This window comes from Dasypus novemcinctus, chromosome 14, assembly GCF_030445035.2.
Source record: "Dasypus novemcinctus isolate mDasNov1 chromosome 14, mDasNov1.1.hap2, whole genome shotgun sequence".
Lineage (NCBI taxonomy): Eukaryota > Metazoa > Chordata > Mammalia > Cingulata > Dasypodidae > Dasypus > Dasypus novemcinctus.
In genome coordinates this window covers 108,829,418-108,848,051 of record NC_080686.1, presented here as the reverse complement: position 1 = coordinate 108,848,051, position 18,634 = coordinate 108,829,418, and the positions used below count along the sequence as shown (strand labels likewise).

Below are 18,634 nucleotides of genomic sequence, written 5' to 3'. Positions count from 1 at the left end.
CCTGACCCGTGTGGTGACCTGGCCCACACGCAGGGCTGATGCGTGCAAGGAGTGCCGTGCCACGCAGGGGTGCCCCCCGCTTAGGCGAGCCCCACGTGCAAGGAGTGCACCCCTCGCAGAAAAAGTGCAGCCTGCCCAGGAGTGGCGTTGCACTCATGGAGAGCTGACATAGCAATATGATGGAACAAAAAGAGACACAGATTCCTGGTGCCACTGATAATACAAGCGGACACAGAAGAACACACAGAGAGGGGACAACTGGAGGGGAGGGAGGGGAGAGAAATAAACAAAAACTAAATAAATCTTTAAAAAATAAACAAAAACCACAATGAGATACCATTTCAGACCACTAGGGTGCCTGAATCCAAAAGAAGAGGAGAAACCAGAACCCTTATCCACTGCTTCTGGGAAAATAAGTCAGTGCAGCTGCTTTGGAATATAGCTTGGTGGATCCTCCAAAAATGAAACATAGAGTTACCATGTGACCCAGCAGTTCTACTCCTAAGTATATATCCAAGAGAATTGAAAGCATGTGCCCACTCAAAAATTTGTAATCAAACATTTATATCAGCATTATTTATAATAGCAAAAAAAAAACAAAACAACAATGCAAATATTCAACTGATGAATGGGTACACATTGTGGTATATCCATGCAACAGAAAAGGGATGAAATAGCAATACATGTTACACCATGGATGTAACATGTTAGTTGAAAGAGGTCAGGCATAAAAGGTCCCATATTATATGTATTAGGGAAATAGAACTTTAGGAAATTAGAAATTAGAACTGACAGGATATATATATATAAAACGTAAATATGATGGTTTTTTTAGTAGGAATTGGCGCACATGACCGCGGGGGCGGGCAAGTTCAAATTCCACAGGGCAGGCCTCAGAGTGGGGACTGAGCCCCCCAGGAGGAGCTGGCTGGAGCAGAGGTGGGAGCCCAATCATCACGGCTCCTTTTAAGGCCATCGACCTCTCGGACACGAGGTCTCCCGTTGCAGAAAGGAGCCTCCTCAGTTGATTGTATCCAGCAGTGAATAAGCCAGTTTACGTCGATGCAGTCAACTTACTGATAATTTAAATGCGCAAAATAGCCTGACAGCACAGGCCAGTGCTTGCTGGAGCAAACCACTGGACACCACCCCGGGCCAAGCTGACCCACGAATTGACCAGTCACATTATTGGATTCTATTTATATAAAATACCCAGAATGGGCAAACCCACGTGGATGGGAGGTAGACGGTGGTGGGGGCGGGGGCGGGGGCGCGACGGGAAGGGGAAGTGGCTGCTAACGGCTGCTCGGGGATGAGTCGTGGTGAAGGTTGCCAAAGCGCCTGGACACACCGCAGGCAGCTGGGGCACCCTTTACGCCGCCAAGTGTGAGTCGCCGTGTCCCCGAACGCCTGCCCGGAGCCCCACAAACGCGGGGCCTTGACCCCAGGGCGCCCTCCTCCAGTTCTGGAGCTCCAGTGAGAGATCAAGGTGTGGGTGGCCCCAGCCCCTGAGCAGGAGGCAGGGCCCCTCGGCCTCCCCCGACCCCTCCGCGCCACCACAGGCCGAGGCGCCCCGGGGAGGCTGCCTCCCTCCCCGCACCGCGTCTCCTTCCTGTAAAGGGACCGGCCACCGCACGCCCTCGCCGTACGGGGCCTGAGTCATCCGACGGCCTCTCTTACTTGGAAGGAGGGTCGCGCTACAGGAGCCCGGGGCGAGGACTTTCCGAGGGGACGACTCCACCCTGGCCGCTGGTTACTCTGTTTGAAAGTGCGCGTGCGGGTGCGCAGGCCCCTGTGCGCCGCGTGCGGGGGCGCCGAGCGCCGGCTGCGGGTGGGAAAGCGGGTCCCGGGCGCGGGGCCGGGCGCGGGCGCCGCACACGTGGCACTGCGAGCCCGGGGGGCGTGTGAGCCACCGCCTGCGCGGGGACAGTCCGTGGGGACTGCCAGGCCGGGGGCCTCTCCTCCCCGCCCCCGTCCCCCAAGAGCCGGCGGCCCCTGGCCCTGCGCCCACCACCGCGTCCACCGCGAGACCAGGCTCCCCGCACCCTCTGCCCACCAGCCCGCAGCGCCCACCCGCACCGCGGCCTCGCGCGTCTCCTCCTCCCCGCCCCGGGCCCGGGCGCAGCCCAAGGCGCCTGAGGCATCGCTGTCCTCGGGAGCCGTCGGGGCCACGACCTGGCCCGCCTGCGCCGCCGTCCGCCGCGGAGCCCGGGAGGGAGGCCGTGCGCCTGTCGTCCAGGTGCGGGGCGCGGCGGTGCGGGCCGACCGAGGCAGGGCGTCTGAGGCCCCAGTGCCGCGTCGCGGCAGGTGGTCCCGGGAGCCTCCTTCGGGACCCCGGGGCCTCCGCCCCTTCCTCCCGCCGACCACCGCCGCGTGCGCGGACACCACGGGCCCTGCCCTCGCGGCGCCTCCGCCCCGGGGCCCGCAGCGCGCAGACCCCCCGCGCCGCCCCGCGTCCGGCACTCGCGGCACAGAGCCCCGCGGAGCTGGCAGCCACGCACCCCCGTGTGGCCCGCAGCTCGGCGGGCCTCGCTGGTCAGAGCGGGGCGGGGCCCCGGCGGACTGCAGACGGGCAGGCGGCTGCCCCGCGGCGTCCTGGAAGCAGGCCCGGGGCCTGCCCCGCAGCCGCCCTCCTGGGAGCGCCTGGAAGCTCGCGGCTTTGGGTGCCGTCACCCAGCGCCGCCGGCCCCAGGCACGGCCCGGGTGCCTCCGACCCGCAGCCCCCGGCTCCTCCGCGCAGCCTGGAGCGCGGTCTCTGCGGTGCGGACAGGCTCAGGGAACCCGGCATTTGCGGTGTCCGCAGCAGTTCACCTAATCGGTGGCTTGGGCCGGATCACCCTGGGTTTAGCGCCTCTTATTTCAAAATAAAACCAGCCCTATCGCAGGGTGGTTTGGGGCAGTCCTGGCCGAGTCTCCCCCTATTTCTTCTTTTGGGGTGAATCCTGCGGCTGGCTCAGAGGACACAACATTCTCCTGAATCAGGTTCTTAACACTGTGTCCCCCGGACCCCTTCTCAGGACGCAGAGGGGATAGCTTCGTGGCGCTCAGCATGGGCATGTCCTTAAATTAAAATTCACGATTGCTCCGAGTTACATTTTACAACGTTCAGCACCTGATGACACAGCTCAGCATCGCTCACACGGCCATTTTCAGCAAACATTTAGAAATTCGAGTTTTCCCGCGGCGTCATAAAACCATCTCCCCCATCCTCACCAACCGTTTTTCAGGCGGTTTATCCGCTGCACTCAGAAGACACCACATCAAAGAGATACCATAGTAGCCCTGCACTGTGTCGTTTAATGTCACACCTGCACCAACACGTCCCACAAGAGCGTTTTTTGAATTGTCACCTCAAGCGCATGGACCCCGAAGTCTTCCCAGGGACCCCTGCCCGGAGTGAATCCCGGGCTGGCGGGGGCTGGAGCCCGGGGAGGGGGTCTTCCCCCACCCTCCTCGGCGTGGTGCTGCCACCTTGTGGTCCACTGTGGCACCCACACTCCGACCACCACCTCCGTCCCAGCGGGCAGGAGAGGAACGCCAGGGCCCGTGCTGGAGCACACTCGCTCCTGGAGTCTGCACCTGGCACTTCTGTCCTTTGGGCGGCAGCTGCTCACATGGCCACACCTCGCTGTGGGGGAGCCTGGGAACATGTCTATTTGGGGTGATCTTGCTCATGTAAATTTGGGGTTCTACAGCTCTAAGGAGGCAGAGAACGGCTATCGGGACGAGCAGCAGATCCTGCCACCCCCAAACCACAACGCCGAGGCCACGTCCTCGCCCCTTTCACGCTTTTAAGTAGAAGTTCCTTTAATCAAGCGGTGAAGTCCTCATTCAGGGGGATCGCACCCAACCTTTGGTGAGTGTCTCAGCCTACCCCCGACATGCCCTGAGGCCCCTCGGGAAGGACAGAGCAGCTGATCAATAAATCCTGACAGAGTCCAGGCACGGGGGAGCCTGGGGCAAGGGGCGAGGGCTGGGCACCAGCAGCATGAGGCGTGAAGCTGAGTGTGGGAAGAGCTTTACACAGATGCTCTACGGGGACCAGCGGAGGTGGCTGTGCATCGGGCACTGCAGCACCAGAAGGGCTGCGGGCCGAAGGGGACAGCAGGGAAAGGCGTGCTTAGGAGATGAGGCGGCCGTGGAGCCGATGCAGCTGTTCCTGAGTCAGCACCAGCCGGTGTCGCTGTCCAAGGCCAGCCGCACAGGAGGTCACTTTGCCCACATAGACTGTGTCGTCCTGCTGCTCCTCCTTGGCCCTGAGGAAGGCTGATGACGGGAAGGTGGCAAAGGCAGTGGGGACTGTGGCTCCAGGACGCTGTGACACGGTCTCCTCGAGGACCTCATCCTGGAGCTTCTCGATGGTGTCGCTCGGGGACTTGAGCTGAGCCACCTGCTCCAGGAGCTGAGCCGTGGGCTTCTGGCAGCAGAGCTGGTGGGTGTGCGTGCTCCGCTGACTCAGCGTCTCCAGCAGCTGGCGGGTCTTACGATGCAGCGCTCCAGCAGCCAGCTCGCTGCCAGGGCCCTCGTGGGGCGGGAGGGACAGCTTTGCCACATGCAGAGGAGGCAAGGCTGCCGAGGATGCCTTCATCTGGGACCCCTTGAGGATGCTGTTCTCGTGCTGGAGCTGGGAGATGCGCAGCCTCACGGCAGAGATCTGCTGAAGCAGCAGTGGAGAGTCCTTCACCAGCCCCAGGCCGGCACAGACCCTGGAGCCTGCCCAGGGGCTCCTGCTGAGGCCAGGGTAGCAATGCCAGGCTTTGGGGGAAAGCAAGCCTTCCCAACGTCTACACTGTGGGCTCGTGGCCTCTTAACTATGAGCCTACAAGATCTGGTTGCTTAACGAAACCATGCGTGGAGTTCGTGAGAGCAGACGTGCAAACTACGACATCCAGAAAGCATGGTTAGATGTCATCCCACGGAGCCAAGACGGCAGAGCAGGCGCCAGTGGGTGGGGGCAGCTGGCCAGCAGGGAGAGGCCAGTGAGCAGTCGGTGCGTGGAGGGCAGGTAAAGGCGGGGGGCGGCAATCTCTCCCCAACCTGGGGAACCAGTTTGCTCATCACAAAAATGGACCCAAGGGGCTCCTGCCTGGGGTACCACCCGCACCTAGTTTTCTCCTCTGGGGAAGTGGCCCCTGCCAAAGCCCCCCAGGTCCTGGCCTTGGGGGAGCTCCCCGGCTGGCCAGGGGAGCTGCTGACCACCGAGTGCCCACAGCGGGGAGGGGCGTGTTCTCCCCATGCCCAGGGGTGCTCCCCAGAACCCCCACACGGCCCCTCAGCGTCTTGATGCTCTGTTGAGGGGAACGCCCTGCCGATGGGCTCCCAAGAGCCGCCTGGCTTCTCCCACACCCAAGACGGCCGCTGACTGCTGCGCCGCAGGGCCCTGCCCGACGCCCTGCCCAGCCTGTGACGAGGGGCCTCTGATGTGGTCCTCGCAGCACCGAAGGGTCCCACTGCACCTTCCCATTCCCCCAGTGGACACTGCATCGCTCAGGTCCCCTCAGGGCTCTTGGTACTTGATGGCTCCTCTGCCAGCTCCAGCCCGAGGACCTCCTAGCCTGGGGGCCGCTGTCCCCAGTGCTGACTGCACTTTCTGGGTGACGCTGGGGGAGCTCTGCCCGTTCTCCCCTGGGTGCCCGTCCCCTTGTTTCTGATCAAAGGAGGCTGGCTCGGGGCCAACCTCAGGCCAGCGTAGTGGCTGCAGCTGCCCCTGCTTCCTGTGCCCCGGGCTTCCTCCGCAGGTGCAGCGCCCATCGGGCTCCCTCTGCCCCCCAGCCCCAGCGGTGAGGCCCTCTGCAACTGCCAGCCCCTGGGGGCCAGCTCCCCTGGGTGCCCGCTTCCCCTCCCGCAGCAGCAGCCAGCCAGAGGCCTCCAAGCCCAAGCAGCCTCCCAGGCCCTGCCGGCCGGACCCAAGGGCCCACCCGAGGCTCTCAAGGCTGCACTCGCTGGACCAAGGCAGTGTCTGTGGGGCTCTTGGACACCCCGCCAAGAAGGTGCAGGGACGCCCTCCTGCAGGCCAAGGCGTCTCAGCCTCATGCTCTGGCCTTGTGGACGGCCGGTGGGAGCCCAAAGAGCACCAGCAAGCTCCTGCGAACTCCTGTTTATTTCCCAGGAAGTGGAGATGTAGGTGCCAAGGGAGGCGGGCGTCACTTCCAGAAGAGCACGTTCCAGAAGAGCAGCCAGCAAGGGTAGAGGCCGAGGGACAGCAGCGGGTAGAGCAGGGAGCCGTAGGCATGGTGCTCCAGCACGCCCTGCGCCAGCGCCGCCAGGAAGAGCTGCCAGCCTTCGGCCAGCGACAGTGGCATCTCCTGCAGCTCCCGCCACAGAAACAGGCTGCCCAGGAGCGTGGCTGCCGGGCTCGTCAGCACCAGCAGGGCGGCGTAGAGCGGCCTGGAGGGAAGGGTGACGTCAGGTGGGCTGCTCGGTGGAGACCCAGGCCCTGGGGGGGGGCCAGGGTGGCCAGCACGTACCGGGGCCCGCGGGGCTCGGCGAGGGCAGCTGCAGGCACCATGGTGGCAGCCAGCAGGAAGCCCAGCGAGAAGTTGGTGATGGCGACGCAGCCGAGCTGCAGCGCCAGGTAGCTCAGGGCCGCCAGCTTCAGCGCCATCCAGCCCCTGTCGGGGGCCTGCGTGCTCAACGCCCTGCAAGGCCGGGGGTGCAGAGGCAGCCCGGGGGCGCGGGCACACGGGGCTGCCCCGCTCCCATTCGCCCCACCCAGGCCTGCCCCTCACCGGTGCGTGTTGTGCGGGAGGGCCAGGCCGGCCACGTAGATGGCCAGCAAGGTCAGCACCACGGCCTCGGCCTCAGCCACGGGGAAGTGCTGGGTGGCCACGTGCTGGGCCAGCACCGGCAGGATGTAGAGGGCCAGGCCCACAGCCTGTGAGACCAGCAGCGGCGCCACGAGCGAGGCCAGCCCCACGCCCTGCAGGGCACGTGGGCATGTGACAGGGGGTACGGGGCCACCAGGACCTAGGAACCCCGCCACCCCCTCCCAGCTGAGGTGGTAGTGGCAGCCATAACCGTAACCCGGACCCCAGAAGGCTGGCTGGACCTGGGGGGAGGGTGCTGTCACCTGAGCTGGAGGGAGGGGGGGGCTCTGTCCGGGGGCCCCCCCTGCCTCCTTGGGGCCCACTCCGGCCTCGTGGAGCTGCATCCACAGTTCCAGAGCGTGGCCCAGTCAAGGACTCAGCCTGAGATGGGATGGGACGGGCCGGCTGGGGACCTGGGCTCAGCCCCTGCCCCCACCCGGCACAGGACGGAGGACTCGCCCAGCCTCAGGCAAGGGCCCCCGGCCGCTGTGGGAGAGGATATCTTGAGACCAAGGACCAGGAGCAAGAAGCCGATGGCAGGCATGTAGAGGCCGATGGAGACAAAGCGAGAGAGGGAAGGCAGCAGGTACAGGAAGAAGGACTGGTGCAGCCGCTCCAGGAGGTGGTTCAGCTTGCGGAACATGCCCTCGAGAGCCCTGCTGGCGTGGCACAGGGCTACAGCCAGCCCGACCCCAGAGGGCGCCTCCTGGGCAGCCCCTGAGCCCAGACGCCCGGGCCCCAGCGCCCGCCCCGTCCCAGCCGGCCACCCCCGAGCACGGAAGCAGAACGGAGGCTGCTCACTTGCCCACTGCCACCAGGTCATATTTGTACTGGCGGAAGCTGTTGACACCACGCAGGGTCAGGGCCTCCACGCGGTAGCGCAGGAAGAGGCCGTGGGAGCCATGGGGACAGCCGGAGGCCTGCCGCAGAACCATGAGCAGCAGCGTCTGCAGGCCTTGCAGCGGCCCATCCAGCGACGTCCAGTCCTGGGGCTGCAGCTTTGGAGGTGCAGGGACGGGTCAGGTGAGGCCCCTCCCCGGGCGGCCCGCCCCCTGGCGGGCGGCGCACCCCACCTTGCCTTGCAGTGTGCACAGCAGCCCCCCTTTCTGGCAAAAGGTCTGGAAGAGGTTGAGCAAGTCAAGGTTGGGCAGCTGCCCGTTGAGGCCCTCCACAGCCACATCAAGACTGGTGACCACGTCGCTGCTCAGCTCCAAGGCCACGGCCGCCTGGATGGCCCCGGCCCGGCCCTGCAGGGGCGAGGACTGCATACCTGCAGGGGCAGATGAACGAGCTGCCAGCGGGGTCCGGTGGGGGCGTGGCCCGGGGGTGGGAGCTGGACCAGCTTGGGGCACCTACCAGTGATGTTGACGTCGTGGTAGGCCTCAAGCCAAGCCTCGGTGCCCAGCAGGTCGTGCTCTGTCACCAGGAAGATGATGTCCTTGGCCCAGTAAATCTGCCCTGGAAACCAGAAGCAGGGTTAGCAGGGGCTGGGGCCATGGCCAGGCCCTCCCAGGCCGGCGGCCCCAAGGCTCACCCCGGAAGTGGGCAGCAAGGGCCAGCAGCAGCCCCACCGCTTGGCTGTTGGCAGAGTCGGAGCCACAGGGTGCGGTGAGCACCAGGGACTCTGTGCTGGCAGAGCGCGGGGCCCGCAGGATGCCGTACACGTTGGTGCCGGACACCACCTGAGCGCGGTATTGAGAGACGACCTCAGCAAACGCTCATCGACCAGAGCTGAAACCCCCTTTCTGGCCCTAGAACGCCCCTACCAGAGGTTTCCTGGCTGGGATACGACCCTCCCCACTGGGTTTCCCCGCCCCTGGCCACCCCCCACCAAGGTGCTTTTTCCCCAGGCATGACCCCCCGATACATAGCGCTCGTGGGCCTCGTCTGGGAAGGGCAGCTTCCTGGAGAAACTCTGCGTGTGGACCTCCAGCCCCACTGACCGCATCGTGCGCTCCAGCCAAGCCACGGGCAGAGCCCTGGAGATTCAGAGCGAGCCCTGAGCAGCGCTGCCCGGAGTCACCTCCCTCTGCCGCTCCCCAGGCCCACGGCTCTGCGGCTCACCCCGACTTCCTGCGATGGGCAGCGAAGTCTCGGGCCAAGCTCCGAGCACGGTCTCCGCCCGCAAACTGCTCCTCCACCATGGTGGAGCCCATGGCGTTCTCCGACATGTACGTGCGCTGGGTTAGCGGCGGGAAGGCCAGCGCCAGGAACCAGGCGATGCCCGCCACGTAGCTCAGCACGCTGCGGGGAGAGGGGAAGAGGGGCCGCCGGGGTGTCAGCGGGACCCGGCCCCCGCCCGGGGCCTTGATCCCCACACGAAGGACCGAGGGGGCGTGTCTGAGGGACCTGGGCCCGGAGTCCGGGCAACCGGGACGCCAGGCGGGAGAGCTGAGCCGGGCCCGGGCTCGCAGTGCTGCAGGCAGGCGGGCGGCACTGGGCCGCTGGGAGCCGGGAGCCGGCGCAGAGCCCCCGCCTCCCCAGCCCGGCCCTCACCAGAGCGGCGCGTTGAGGCGCAGCACGAGGCGGGCGAGCGCACGCCGGCGCACCGGGTCGGACAGGAGGCCCATGGCGGAGCCCGGTGCTCCGGAACCCGGCTCCGGCCGCCGAGCTCGCGATCCGGGCCAGACGCCGGGCTCCGCAGCCGCCACACTTCCGGCCCCGGAGGCCCGTCCCTGCAGCACTTCCGGTCCCGTGTCCCGCGCACGCGCAGAGCAGGGGACCCGTCCCTCGCGCACGCGCAGAGCAGGAGACCCGTCCCTCGCGCACGCGCAGATGTCTTGGTGTGCCGGCGCGGGACCTGGATGCTTCTCTCGCCCGCGAGGCTCCCGCAGGGGCGTGCCGGGGGAAGACGGGTGCCCAGCGGCTCGCGGGCTCGGCTGCCTCCCAAGGAAGAACCAGAGGAGTCAGCAGGGCAGGTGGGGGCAGATCTGGGTGCGGGGAGATTGTGGAGGTGCTGCTACTGGCAGAGGCGAATGAGGGGGGCGTGGCGGGCGTGGGAAGGGGTCCCGTGCGCCGAGGACAGGCGGTCGGAAGATGATTCCTAGGGACGCCGCGTCCCCCGAAACGACAATAGCTCGAATGCGGTCGCAGCGCGCGCTCACTGCTGAGGCCGCCGTGACGTCAGTCGGGTCGTGATGGCGCTCCTAGCAGAGACGGGCTTCGACAGCGCTGCCTGTGGGGAGTAGGAGTGCCTGGGGCGTGCACTCACCTGTCCAGGTGAGGCGGCTGGCCGCCAGAGGCTCGGGAAGGCCTGCGGGCGGGGGAGTGGAGCCTGCATTCTGAAAGGAGAGTGAGGAGGGGGGTGTGCTGAAGCAGAGGCGGCAGTGGTGGCATGGGAGAGGGTCTGTCAGCTTAGGGTGTGGGCAGGGCTGAGGGGAGAAAACTGCAGCTGAGAACGTGTGTCCGGTACTTTTGGAGCCCAAAGTAAATGGTAGGATGGGCCCAAGGGCCTCCTGGGGAAGCTGCGGTCCCGAGGATGTGGGAAAAGGCGCCCACTGCCAGCTGAGTTTTTCTTTAGGCCCTGCGCGCAGGGCGCCTGGCAGCCAGGGCTGGACGTGCTGGGGGAAGGGAAGGCTCCACAGTCTAGCGGCCTGGCTGGTCCTGCCAAGCTCAGCCTCATTGTTCAGCAGCCTTGACCCCTTCCCAGCACTCAGTGTTCCCTCCACCCAGGGACCTCTCCTCTGGCCCAACTCTCTTCCTCTCCAGGGTTTGAGTCCTGAGACTGCAAGAAGTCTGTAGTCTGTGTATGAGGGCGGGTCCCTGGAGCCAGCTCGAGGCCAGGCTCTGCAGGGTGTAGAGGTGCTGTGAGGAGGCATGGAGGCTGAAACACGGTGGAGCACGCCTGGGCAGAGGAGCAGGGCTTTATTTTGGGCAGGGGTGGCTGGGGGTCAGTCCCCCAGCAAGAGGGAGGCCTCATGCACATGTTGCCGGACCACGCGGTCCAGCAGGGTGTGCACAGCATGGGCGGCCCGGGCAGCGGCATCCAGCACCTGCTCCAGGTGGTCCTCGTGCAGCCGGGCATCCATCTCCAGCAGCGCGATCTGCCCTGAGGCTGGCAGCAGGGCCAGGGCCAGCTGGGGACCGCCAGCTGCTTCCTCCACGTGGCTCAGGTCCGCCAGGGCCGTGCCATCCACGAAGCCAGCTGAGCAGGCACACACAAAGTCCCGCATAGGTATTCCAGCATCCAGCACTGCCAGCGTGGCCGCGTTCACACACGCTGCGTAGGTCCCGCCGTCTGCCTGCAGCACCTGCGGGAACCCCCAGCCATCAGTCCGTGAGGCTGCTGACTCCCTCTTCCACCCTCCAGCGCCGTTACCCCAGGCTGAGGGCTCACCTGCACGTAGATATCAATCTGGGAGCGGGGGTGCAGCTGTGTGAGGATGGCTGCCTCAAAGGTCTGGCGCAGCTGCAGGCCCATCTCGCAGGACTTGCGGTCCCCATGTGGCCGCCGCTTGCGCTCGCCGGTGCTGAAGGTGGCTGAACTGTACTGGCAGTTCACCAGCGCCCGGTCAGGCAGAGCTCGCGCCCGGGAGCCCCGGATCTGGGGGAGGAAAGGCACATGAGCCAAGCCCCCTCTTTCCCAGGCACTCTACCTTGACTCTTGTGGCTCAGAGCCTTTACTGCAGCTGTCATCCTCCACCTTCAGTGTCTGGGCATGGAGCTTCTACTTTATCTCCAAAGTCTGCACGGAGGAAGGGCTGCTTACCCAGTTTCTGAGCCACTGACACCTCTGACATGGCATGTCTTAATGAGCCTTCCTGATACCATGCTTCCTCACCCGGAGTAGACTTACAGACACCAAGTCTGGCACATTTCTTTTTTGCCCCCTTTCATCACACAAAATAAAATCCCAAATCCATTTCTCCCTGGAGACCACTCAGCCTCACTTAGAATTGCCCTCCCTTTCCCTTTCCCTTTCCCTCACCAGCAGCCTTTCTGCCCTGCAAACACACCATGCTTGTCCCCAGTCCTCTGGCCTTCACACTCTGGTCCCCTCGCCGGGAGGCCTGGGTTCCCAGACACACACTAAGCAAATATTATTTCACTGCCTGCAAGGCGAGCACTGTTCTAGAGCGGGAGGCAGGGCAATAAAACAAGGCGGACAAAATCCCTGTTCTCACGGAATTTCTATTCCGGTCGGGGAGACAAACGATGCGAATGTCCAAACCGCCGTCTGTGTTGACAGGCAGGGAAGGGGATCAGACGTGTGTGCTGGAGGGGCGGGGTTGGTCACGTAGATAGGGTGGTCTGGAAGGCGCGCTGTCCGGACCGTGACGTCCTAGGGGAGCCGAGGAGCGAGGGAGCGAAGTGGGGAGCACGAAGAGCGGGGGTGCCGAGGCGGGAGCGCGCGTCACGCCCAAGAGCAGCCCAGAGAAGTGGAGGACGCAGAGGGCCGTGGCCGATGAAGCGCCGGGGACTTGCCGGCGGCCAGCGGGCACCAGGAGGGAACGGACGAGCGCGCCCGCCGTCGCCCCCGCAGCGGCTTCCGCCCGGCGACCCCGCAGCCTGGCCCGCGCGCCCACTCGCCTCGTGCGGCCCGTAGACCACCGCCAGCGCCTTGGTGTTGCCCTGCTCGATGTAGGCCGAGCCGTCGGCCTGCGCGAACACGCCCATCCGCGCCTGGATCTTGCGGAGCTCCCCCGCGCGCCGCCCGTCCACGCGGTAGCCCTGGTCCGAGAGCAGCTCCAGCCCCGCCATGCCGCCCGCGCCCCGCCTCGCGGAGAACTACGGCTCCCAGCGGCCGCGCGCCCACTTCCGGGTCCGGGGACCTCCGGCTCCCAGCGGCCCTGCGCTCACTTCCGGTCCCTGAGAATTTCAGTTCCCCTGGACCCACTTCCGGTCCCTGGGCGCTCCGGCACGTTTGGGCCGCGCGGGAGGGCGGCGCTGGCGGCGTGCTTGGAGCTGGCCCGGCGCCTTCTAATGGCTGCCCCTCCTGTCCCCCGCGGGTGTGTCGTGCGGGTCCCTTCCGGACCGCGCCGCTCTCTGGTTCCTGCGCCTCCCGGCCGGCCGCCCTGCAACCCTCCGGGGCCGCCCGAGGCGCCGACCCCGCCCTCACCCGCGCGTGCCCGGGTCCCCGTCGCGCCCTGCTGGGGTCCACCTCCGCTCGACAGTTCTCGTTAGCCAGTTTCCTCAGGTCGCTGTGGCCCCACACGCCACACACAGGTTGGCATGTGTGTCCCTGGAAGTCATTTCTACAGAATGCCTAGCAGTAACTGTCAGGCAGCCAGTGTTCTTGCTGAAACGTGACTAAATCTACCCCCCAGTTCAGCCTCCCCACAAACGCCCACTCCAGCTCTATCCGGCAGGTTGTTTGAAATAAAAACATTTCTTGCCTTTTTTTTTTTTTTAAGAACGGGGCGGTGAAGACACAGTCTTAACTGATTGTGATTAAGATGTTTTACATTTGCAAATTCTGTAAGGTGTACGTCCATGTGAATCCTTTGCTAGGCCACCCAGGACCTTGGAAAGGGCCGTGGGGGTGGGGGGTCTTGGGCTGAGACTCGTGACTGCCAGTGAGCCTGTCTCTCGAGCTCTAACTTCTTAGAGCAGCACAGACACATCTTGGCAGTGTGCCACCCACCCTGACACTGCTGGCAGGGCCTTCACCATGCCCTGTCTCTGGATTCTGTTAGGCTGATGGGGAATCTGTAAGAACGCTCCCCTGGTCAGGAGTGCCTTGCCACACCTTCTGTGCTGTAAGAGGGGTCACAGGTGTGCGGCAGTGTGAGCGGGGAGGACAGGACCTCTGGTGGGCCTGGGATGGAGGTGTTGGCAGAGGAACAGCAGGGCGAGGGAGGGCAGACCTGTGTCCAGGGTCAGTTCCAGTGAGAACAAACTGCTGTTGCACAGCTGTGGTCTCCGCTGCTGACAGGCTGGCATTCGGCAGTGGCTGTGGGACTCAGAGCCGCCGTCTCTGCCACTGTCGCCATTCTTCACCAGCCCAGTGCTCAGAATCTGAGATGGGTGAGAGAGGCTGGCCTGTCCATCTGGTTCTCTGGCCACCTCCATGGTGGACTCTGGTGGGCACAGACGAGACAACAAGAGCCAGCCCAGGTGCTTGGTGCACACCCCCAAGGGTCCATCCGCACACCTGCCCTGGCCTCCTTGTTACTCTTGTTTTGGTCTCACTCACTGCAGGCTCCTGTGAACCAACCAAGCTCTTCACCCCTGCTCAGGACTCGGTCTTTGTGCGTGCCTCAGGGCCCCATCCGTAGACAGTGGGTACCCCAATGTACCTTGCACCTGGGCTCATTGGGAGGTTTTCCCTTCATGTTTGTCCTTCAGGGCTTCTCCAGAGAGGGGCTGTGGTGTGCAGCAGCAAGTGTAGATCTGCCCCCCTAACCCATCTGTGAGTCAGATCTTTGTTCTTTCCTTCTCAGTCAGCTGGTCTCTGGGTTGAGGAAGATGCGTTGGTATAGCAGGTGACGTGGGAGACTGGGCCACTGCTCAGTAATTTGCTTATACCTTCTGAGCTGCTTGAGACTAGTGCATGCTGGATTGTCGGTGGATGTGCCTGGCTGTATAACCTCTTGGGCCAGGTTGTGTGGTGTGTCATCACTTGGTGTCCCATAGTTGGACCCTCCGTCTGCACTAGGGCCTGTTTCACTGCCACAGAGGCTATTTCTGTGGCAGAGAAATAGCCACAGAGGACCAGGCCTTGATCCAGAACACTGGGGGTCTTTGCTGTGATTCTCCTGCGGGAGCTTGCCGTAGACCCCACACTGCCTCCTCACCCACCACAGATCCTTCCAGCATTACTGCAGAATCATGTGATCCTTGCCATTAGAAGGTAAATGGCCTTTGATCTTCCCCACTGAGAAATCATTCACCAGACCAACGGCTGTTTCTCAAATGCAGAGGCTGCATGGATAAACTCTAGTGAAGATAACACACGCACAACTGTAGCTGTGACTGTACCACCACCTGCTTAAATTTGTATCAGTCCACACGCCTTCCGCTGAGATCCACCTGGGCTTTCAGGGGTCACGCAGGTGAATTAAATGAGGCTATGAGAGCGGCCACCACCCTGCATCTTTTAAATCTTTGATGCTGCCCTATTATTTCTGTTTTTTCCCAGGGATATAATACTGCTTTTATTTACTCTTCTGGTGTGTGAGGAAACATTTTGAGGAGCTTCTACCTGGTCCTTCCTCTCATAGAGGTCCTGCTCCACAGTCAAGTAACCAACGTGTGCCTCTTCCGGCCTCCAGTTATGCTTTTGGGAACAAGGGAAATAGCCACAAATTCCCAGGAACCCATTACAACCACTGAGACAGATTGAGGGAAACTCTATCACCTGACCTCTCTCATAGGAGAATCACAGTGGTGCCTTGTGGAGCCCTTATGGAAACTATTTGATTTAAAATACATTCATACGAGCCACATAAGGGACAGTGATTTGGTGATGAACATTTAGAATAACGTGCAGAAAAGAGGAACCTATGCATTTGTTTATTGTCCAGTCATTGCACGGGGAGACTCTTTGGGGGGTCCAAGAACGATTGTATCCTCTCTAGGTCCATTCACCATGATTTTGTGTTCTTTATTTTTTATAATTAAGTACCTGCTGAACCGACACTTTTGTCATTATAAAATGTCTCTCTTTGTCTCTAGCACCATTTCCTACCTTAAAGTCTTTTTTATTTGATAGTGTGGTATAGCCACTTCAGCTCTAGGATTTCTGTTTGCATGGTATTTCTTTTTTCATTCTTTCAATCTATTTGTATCTTTGAATCCAAAGTGTGTCTTTTCATTCCGAGGTTTTGGCACCAAAAAAAAAAAAAAGTGTCTCTTATTTGGACAGTGTATCAGTCAGCATTCTACCAGGTAAATAGAATCTGGTATACATAAGAAAGAGATTTATTGCAATGAATTGACTTTCACAATTGTGGGCGCTGGCTAGGGCACTTGAAGGGCAGGCTGGAAATCCTCAGTTTATCTCTCTTTTTTAAAATAATTTATTTCTCTCCCCCTGCTGTTTCCCCTATTATCTGCTCTCTGTGTCTATTTGCTGTGTGCTCTTCTGTGTCTGCTTGTATTCTCATTAGGCAGCTCCAGGAACTGATCCTGGGACCTTCTGGAGTGGGAGAGAGGAGATTACTCTCTTGCACTGCCTCAACTCCCTGTTCTGCAGCTATGTCTTCTTATTTTCTCTCTGTGTCTCTTGTTGTGTCATCTTGCTGCGCCAGCTTTCTGCATTGGCCAGCACTCCTGCGCGGGTGGCATTCCCTCGTAGGTCAGCTTGCCATCACCAGGAGGCTGTGGGCATTGAACCCTGGACCTTGTATATGGTAGACAGGAGCCCAATTTGGTTGAGCCACATCTGTTTCAGTTTATCTCATAAGGCCTTTCGACTGATTGAATTAGGCCCACCCAGATCATTCAGGATAATCTTTGTGTAAAGGCAATTGACATGCTGCAGAAATCTCCACAGCAACACCTAGATTAGTGTTTGATTGAATATCTGGGTACAATAGCTTAGCTAAATTGATGCACAAAACTGACAATCACAGAAAGCATATAATTGGATCTTGGTTTGTTTTTTTTAATTATCAGACAATCTTTGCCTTTTGATTAGGTAATTATAGTCATTCACGTTTAATGCTATTATTAATGTAGTTGGATTTACATCTGCCATTTTGCGATTCATTTTCTAAATCTATCATATTTTGTGCCTGTTCTTTTTTTATTGCCTTGTGTTATATTACATGGATCTTTCTTAATGTGCCATTTTTAATTCCTTTATTGATTTTTAGTTACATTTTTGAGTTATTTTATTAGTGGTTGCCCCAGGGATTGCAAATTATTATTTAACTTATAGCCTCTAATTTAGATTTACACTTAGTTCCAGTGAGATACAGAAAACGTGTTTCATTATAACTTCCTTCCCCCCCCTTGTGCTGTTATTGTCTTACACAGCATAGCCACATATGCTACAGACCCAACAACCTGTTATTTAGTAGGCTGACGAATGCCCCTCTGAAAATAGCCACACCCTAATGCCCGGCGCCTGAGAATGTTATTTCATATGGAAAAAGGGACTCAGGGTGTGATTAAATCAAGGATGTCGAGATGTGGAAATATCCAGTGGGCTTTAAATGTAATCACAAGTGTCCTTACAAGAGAAAAGCAAGAAGGTCAAAGGAGAAGGGAGCCTGAGAAGGGACGCAGGGGAGCAGAGAGGCCGTGTGGTGTGTGCAGCCGTGGGCTGAGGTGAGGGCAGCCGCTGGAACCGGGGTCTTAACCAGCGTCCGTCGACCCGTGGAAGGATCTCAGGGGGTCTGAGAGCTTGAGCTGAAGACAATCAACTTATCTTTATTTTCTCTGTCCTCTGAGGTTGAGTGTCATAAACTATCTGCCGCTACATTCTGAGAAGGGATCCGCAGTTTTCACCTGACTGGCAGAGGGGTCCATGGAACAAAAAAGGTTAAGAACTGCTCTAGAAGCTGGAAGAGGCAAGGAAATGGATTGTTCCTGAGAGTCGCCAGAAGGAAACAGCCCTGTTAACACCTTGCTTTTAGCTCTGAGATTCGTTTCAAACTTCTGATCTCCAGTACTATAAGAAAATAAGTTTTGTGTCATTGTAAACCACTACATTTCTAGTATTTCTTTCACAGAAGCAATAGAAAATGAACACAGTATTACGCTTCTGCTTTAAATGATCTCATGTCTTTTGAAACAAAAACAGAAAAATAAGGAAAAATTATATTTATAAAGTTTTTATACTAACCTTCTTATTTACCATTTCCTGTGCTCCTCATTTCTTCCATGGATTTGAATTAGTCTGACGTCACTTTTTTGCTCTGCTCTACCTTCTTTCCCTCCCCCCTCCTTTGTGTTGTTCTTTTCAAATATATTATGGCTTTATATGCTGTAGTCAAAACAACCCAGTTTTATAGGTGTTATTTTATGCTTTTCAAATAAATTTTTAAATTTTATTTTTTCAAAAATAGGTTATACAAAATGTTACATTAAAAAATAGAAGAGGGGGAAATGGATGTGGCTCGAGCAGTTGGGCTCCCGTTTACCCTGTAGGAGGTCCAGGGTTTGCTGCCCAGGGCCTCCCGGTGAATGCCAACTGGCCTGTGTGGTGAGCTGGCCTGTGCGGGAGTGCAGGCTGATGCAGAGAGCTGGCGCAGCAAGATGATGCCACAAGAGACACAGGAGAGACAGTAAGAGACGTAGCAGAGCAGAGAGCTGAGGTGGCACAAGAGAAGGATCACTTCTCTTCCACTTCCGAAGGTCCAGCCGCTGGCCGGTGGGCAGCCGAGCCAGGCTCCTCGGGCCGTCGCTCCCCTCCGGTGGAGCGGTGTCTCCTGGGGCACCGTCCAGGCTGCGCAGGTCGCGCCAGCACGGGAGCCTGCGTAGTGCAGACACCATCCTCCCCGCCGGGGCTTGTGGCTGTCAGTGGCCGTCGCCTCGGGTGCGGTTAACTGGATCACGGCGAGGGGGGTTGTCCTGAAGTCCGGGAGGAGGTGACGTGGCCGTGGAGGCGAGGCTGGAGCGGTGCGGCCGAGGCCCAGGGGCCGGGGGCTGGGAGTGGGGGGCCGGGAGGGCCAGCAGGGGCCTGCCCCGCGGCTGACCCCCGCGCCGGCCGGCGGTGCTGAGTTCGCACGTCTGGCCTCTGGCGCCTCCAGAGTCAGTCAGTGTTGTGTTATCCCTGGTGAGTGGGAACTGCCGCAGCAGAGACAGGAACGTCACAGCCGAGGACCGGTGGCCTTGGGGCGCCTGCTCAGGTGGCCCTGCGCGCGGCCAGGGCGTGTCGCGGCCTTCTGGCCACGCGGCCCCCTCTGGCAGCGGGAGCCCCCGGAGCCCTCTCCCAGTGG

The 18,634-nt window shown here is 60.5% G+C and overlaps 2 protein-coding genes across 2 annotated transcripts; both read right to left on the bottom strand.

The window, feature by feature from the left end:
- Positions 1-6,082: 6,082 nt before the first annotated feature.
- Positions 6,083-10,620, bottom strand: GPAA1 (glycosylphosphatidylinositol anchor attachment 1). Its single transcript, XM_004472017.5, has 12 exons — positions 9,303-10,620; positions 8,871-9,050; positions 8,674-8,785; positions 8,341-8,488; positions 8,163-8,264; positions 7,880-8,076; positions 7,608-7,804; positions 7,309-7,462; positions 7,070-7,165; positions 6,729-6,919; positions 6,468-6,638; positions 6,083-6,387 (listed from the first exon to the last, which is right to left on the bottom strand). Exons 1-12 carry the CDS (start codon positions 9,374-9,376, stop codon positions 6,144-6,146), a joined length of 1,866 nt encoding a protein of 621 aa, XP_004472074.2. The 5' UTR covers positions 9,377-10,620; the 3' UTR covers positions 6,083-6,143.
- Positions 10,621-10,651: 31 nt separating this feature from the next.
- On the bottom strand, positions 10,652-12,547 carry EXOSC4 (exosome component 4). Its single transcript, XM_004472015.5, has 3 exons — positions 12,336-12,547; positions 11,143-11,349; positions 10,652-11,056 (listed from the first exon to the last, which is right to left on the bottom strand). Exons 1-3 carry the CDS (start codon positions 12,504-12,506, stop codon positions 10,697-10,699), a joined length of 738 nt encoding a protein of 245 aa, XP_004472072.1. The 5' UTR covers positions 12,507-12,547; the 3' UTR covers positions 10,652-10,696.
- Between the last annotated feature and the right edge of the window lie 6,087 nt (positions 12,548-18,634).

What these genes read in the sequence shown, in the direction of transcription:
- GPAA1 (XM_004472017.5), bottom strand. Translation starts at nt 9,376, where the DNA reads ATGGGCCTCCTGTCCGACCCGGTGCGCCGGCGTGCGCTCGCCCGCCTC. An exon ending in CGCCTCAACGCGCCGCTCTG is followed by an intron (nt 9,051 to 9,302) that starts GTGAGGGCCGGG and finishes CTCTCCCCGCAG; the next exon opens with CGTGCTGAGCTACGTGGCGG. An exon ending in CCTTGCTGCCCACTTCCGGG is followed by an intron (nt 8,265 to 8,340) that starts GTGAGCCTTGGG and finishes TCTGGTTTCCAG; the next exon opens with GGCAGATTTACTGGGCCAAG.
- EXOSC4 (XM_004472015.5), bottom strand. Translation starts at nt 12,506, where the DNA reads ATGGCGGGGCTGGAGCTGCTCTCGGACCAGGGCTACCGCGTGGACGGG. An exon ending in TGGTCTACGGGCCGCACGAG is followed by an intron (nt 11,350 to 12,335) that starts GCGAGTGGGCGC and finishes TTCCTCCCCCAG; the next exon opens with ATCCGGGGCTCCCGGGCGCG. An exon ending in AGATTGATATCTACGTGCAG is followed by an intron (nt 11,057 to 11,142) that starts GTGAGCCCTCAG and finishes GGGTTCCCGCAG; the next exon opens with GTGCTGCAGGCAGACGGCGG.